Below are 4414 nucleotides of genomic sequence, written 5' to 3' on the forward strand. Positions count from 1 at the left end.
AATTGTATTTTATTTTATTTTATTGTAACTGAAATAAAACAAAAATTTGTTTCAAAAATGGTTTATTACAAATTATTAAGTAAATTATTATTGGGCGATTTAATTTTCTATTATTATTCTCTAAGTGAGTATTTCAATATTTTTAGAAACTTAACAGATATGTGAAGATGTAACTATAAATAAATGTTTTATATATGTTTTTGGAACAATTGCATTTTACCAATATCAGATCTAACTAATTTCGAAAACTCCATACAAACTTTTACTGTGCGAGCAATGGGTAGGAATAGTCGTCAATGAACATGAACAGTCGAATGGCAGAAGCCACTATTCACTATTCACTTTCACTATCTACCCTTTTGCAGAGCAACAAAAATACAAACATAAGCTATTGAATAGCTTCGAATCGCACTGCATGGATTCCATGAGCATTACCCTATCGGTCGACCCAAATTGCTTTACGTCACAACTGAGAAAGCAAACAATTCGCACTTGCCCACCAATTGTATTGTGGGCTTTTCATTTTTCATTTTTCATTTTCTACATATGTATATTTTTGGTCGAACGGCAGCCACAACGTGCCTGCATTGTTTCTCCGCCCCCTAAAGCGCCCCATCTGCATCACCTGAAAGGTGCGAAACGGATGGACAACAATATACATGTAAATATGTATGTAAATATGTAAATAGGTATGCAAAATATACTTGGTCATAAAAGATCAACGAGGTTTCGAATGCAATTCGGGCGATCATCAAAGCAGACTGACTCAACATTACCCAGGAGATCTATGCATCTGGACTTCTGGGGCAAACCAACATGGGAGCGCACCTTAACCCATGATGACCCTGGCCCGTGTCGTGCATATCATTAATGACCCAACCAATTATCGTGTTCTAAACAGCAAAACAAAAAGCATTTCGAGACTCGAACATCAAAGCGCTTAAAGTTGCGTGTTCTCAATTGGAAAAAAAAACAGTTTTATGTTTTTTGATCGAAGAAAAAATAATTTCATATGCAAGTGGTGAAAATAAAAAGAAAGGCAGGTGTTTTAACAATGAATGAACTTGGTATGTAGCTAAATTTAATATCAAATTAATTTAATTTAATTATTTAATTAATTGAATTTAGCTGAAGAATTAAGAAGAGCTTTTAAACTATTAGGTACCCATTACTCACAGCCAACCAAAAATATTTGTTTTTTGTTATAATACCTAGTTGTAACATTTTACGCAAATATATTACCTATTTTCTTCCGTTATATGTATGACAATACCATTTCCTGTAGTTGATAGTCATAGCAACTTAATGTACAGCGATTTCTGATAAGCATTTTAGTGTTTTTCAAGAGGGCATGTTCAATAAAGTGCCTATATCGACCATACCCCACCGAAACTACAGCTCCCTGCGAGTTGAGTAAATAAACACCAACAAAGATGACTCAGGCAGCAAATCGCTATTGTTGCTAATGACTGAGAGCCGGGCTTGGGAATCGAGTTTAAAACCGTCAACGGCACTTTGGAAGCGGTTTAGTTTGAGTCAAACGCGCATTCGGAAAACATGTCGAATTTCAATCGCATTCTGATCGTCATTGTGATCGCGTTGGCACTTGTTCATTTTAGTGCTGGTGAGTGAAACGGTCCCATGAAATTCAAGTATATGAAAAGTCGCACGAATCCTACTATAAATAAACATTCCATGGAAAATAACGCTGCGTACTCTTACATACAATACCATTTCGACAGTGCCAAGTAAACAAATTTCAATTGAAACTTCTGATGGAGAATTAAGCACTGGAATATTCCCATCACATCATATTGATCTCTTTTTTTTCAAAACGGAATAAAATGTATTATTTAATGCTTACTTACGCAGTTTACACATTTTCAAATGTTTTAAAAATACGGGAATTTCAGGCTTGACTTGAGAAGCGTATAAAATGGTTAAATCATTAACAGTCAAGCAATCTAATATGTTAATATATTGAATTTTTTTCTGCATTTACCAAAAATGATTTACAAATTGTTTTTAATCTGTGTAAATATTTTTTTTATTAATGTGTAATAATATTTGGTCTGAGTTTGATAACGATGTCAGCTTTTTTTCATACAGGAGAGGCGGTTGTTTTGTGATGGCGGGAATTACCTTTTAACTTGTTACCAACACTTACTAAACTACATTTCATTTCATTTCATCCAGTGGATGCCCAGGCCGGAACGGTGCACTGGAACAATGGGAATGCGGGCGGCGTGGGCGTCTACTCGAACGCCCAGTCCAGCGGGATGCATCCGCCGGGAAGTCTGAGTGGCCAGGATCCGCAGTACAGCTACGGATATGCCGGCATCGATTCGCGTGGTTCCTACGGCGGAGCGGGCGGCAATGGAGCCTACTACGTGAGCGGCACTGACGAGCATGGTCGCCCCTTCTCCTACGGCAACCAGGTGGGCCAGCCCGGTCAGCCGGGCTACATGGGCGTACGGCCGGATCCCAACTACCCGGGATCCTATGGCTACCACAATGCTGGAGCAATCATCGCCAGCTCGGTGGGCGTCACCGTGACCATAGCACTTGGATTGGCCTTGGCGGGCATGAGACTTTGATGCGGTTGCAGCGTGGGATCGTTTTTTTTTTTTTAATTAGTCTCTAAGCTTAATTTATGTAAAGTTTTCAGTTGTGTAAATGAATCATTAAATACAAAAACTTAAGATCTAGACAATGTTTTTTCTACTGGAAGGTTGATTGTTTGGCACACCAAGTAGGCTTGGAAAACTTTGTTGATTATCACAGAATAAAATTCATTTCAGTAACAACGTGTTCGGACCAATAAGTTAGTGTAAACATTTGTACACTGCAAAAACTTGCCATTCAAATGCGGTCTGGCAAAACGGAAATAAAACAGCTGGTGCTCCAATCCATAATCGTCATGGGTGGTTCCGCACCCAAAAAGGCGATCCTGAAGGCGGTGAGCACCACTGCCAGCACCCAGGTGAGGAAAGTAATCGGCCCAGTTAACAAGGCCCTCAATGAGTTCATCAGGAAGGGTAAAATCCGCAAACAGGAGGATAACTACTACATTAATACGGCAAGCACTACAAGAAGGGCAAAGTACAAGAGTAAGCTATACCATATTCGCATCAATTTGGAGTAAAAAAGTTTAAAGACCGTTTTTTTTTTAAAGAACCATTGACAGTTTCGTCCAGGGAACTATTTGAATTCTATACCTAAGAGGGATTGATGATTATACGTAGGTTTATTTGAATATACCATTTTAAAGCGTGTTTTAATTTTGTTATAAACATATAAATATTATTTCTAGGAAATGCAGCATTTCTTATGTAAATTTTGGAATTTCCATATTTTAACAAATTTTAGTACTGCGTGATTTTGTGGCCTCTCACCAAATTGAATACGTTTTGTTCCCACTTTTACAGCCTGAAATGGTAAGATATTTAAATAGCATTTGGGCCTTATAGATATAAACCCTTTATTTTCCAGCTAAAACTGATTATTTCAAGAAATTCGGCTGTGTGATATATTTATACATTTATTTGATTGCAAAAACGTAAATTTATAAGTGATTGTCTTTTCAGGCTTCCAACTACTTTCGAACGAAAAATAAATTAATAATTAAATGCAAATTGTTTCATTTCGTTTATATATAAATATAAAAGAAAATCGACGGATATATTTTTCGGAAGAATTAACCAGCATATATGCGATTCGTGCGCATTTAAGATCGTGAATTTGCCAAATTAATGCTTCGCACGCAGCTGCGCAGTTTAAGTGACTAACGATAAACAAGTTGAATTAGCAGATCGGGTACGTCATCTTCCTGGACCACGCCCACACAATTGTTATAATTAGGCGAGCAACGCCCATATAATTCACCGCCCCCCTCGGAAGGCAAAAAAGCAAAAAGAACACAAACGAAAACAAAGACGGCAAACATGTATGGAGTGGAATATGGGCTGACACCTGTTGATAAAGCTTTTGAGCCAAAATAACTGAGTCACAGGGCTTATGACCTCATAGGCAACCGCAAAAATACACCTAGAATACATATGTTTGCATGTAAGTACGAGCAGATAATTGAGACATGCATATGGCGGCACTAATTAGCGCATAAGTATATCTGACTTTCTTCTATGCACATGTCTACATACATATGTGTGTACTTATATCTGAGGTAACAATTTAACTGACGATTAACTTAATTGCCCGACCAAAATATTTCGTATTTCAGCGTTCAGCGCAGTTCACGTCAATGTCACTTCTGTGATCACTTTTGATTTCAGTTCTCAGACTTAAGTACGTGCTGGCGATGATTATCAAACTCATGCCTCAGCCACGGACTCACCGAAGCAGGAAATACCCTAGAAATAAACGATACTAAAGTCAACAGAAATTACGTGTAATT

The 4414-nt window shown here is 37.7% G+C and overlaps 1 protein-coding gene and 1 long non-coding RNA gene across 3 annotated transcripts; both read left to right on the forward strand.

Annotated features, from left to right (window-relative positions):
• Positions 1-1489: 1489 nt before the first annotated feature.
• LOC120455882 (collagen alpha-2(I) chain) lies at positions 1490-2708 on the forward strand. The gene is made up of 2 exons (XM_039642365.1): positions 1490-1624; positions 2197-2708. Exons 1-2 carry the CDS (start codon positions 1558-1560, stop codon positions 2595-2597), a joined length of 468 nt encoding a protein of 155 aa, XP_039498299.1. The 5' UTR covers positions 1490-1557; the 3' UTR covers positions 2598-2708.
• A 517-nt stretch (positions 2709-3225) lies between these two features.
• Positions 3226-4414, forward strand: LOC120456028. Of its 2 annotated transcripts, XR_005616799.2 has the most exons (4): positions 3226-3241; positions 3314-3437; positions 3493-4183; positions 4241-4414. It is a non-coding gene; the product is annotated as an uncharacterized LOC120456028 (long non-coding RNA). The 2 variants fall into 2 exon arrangements; XR_005616798.2 differs by having other exon boundaries at positions 3493-4414.

The sequence above is a fragment of the Drosophila santomea genome, chromosome X (genome assembly GCF_016746245.2).
Source record: "Drosophila santomea strain STO CAGO 1482 chromosome X, Prin_Dsan_1.1, whole genome shotgun sequence".
Taxonomy (NCBI): domain Eukaryota; kingdom Metazoa; phylum Arthropoda; class Insecta; order Diptera; family Drosophilidae; genus Drosophila; species Drosophila santomea.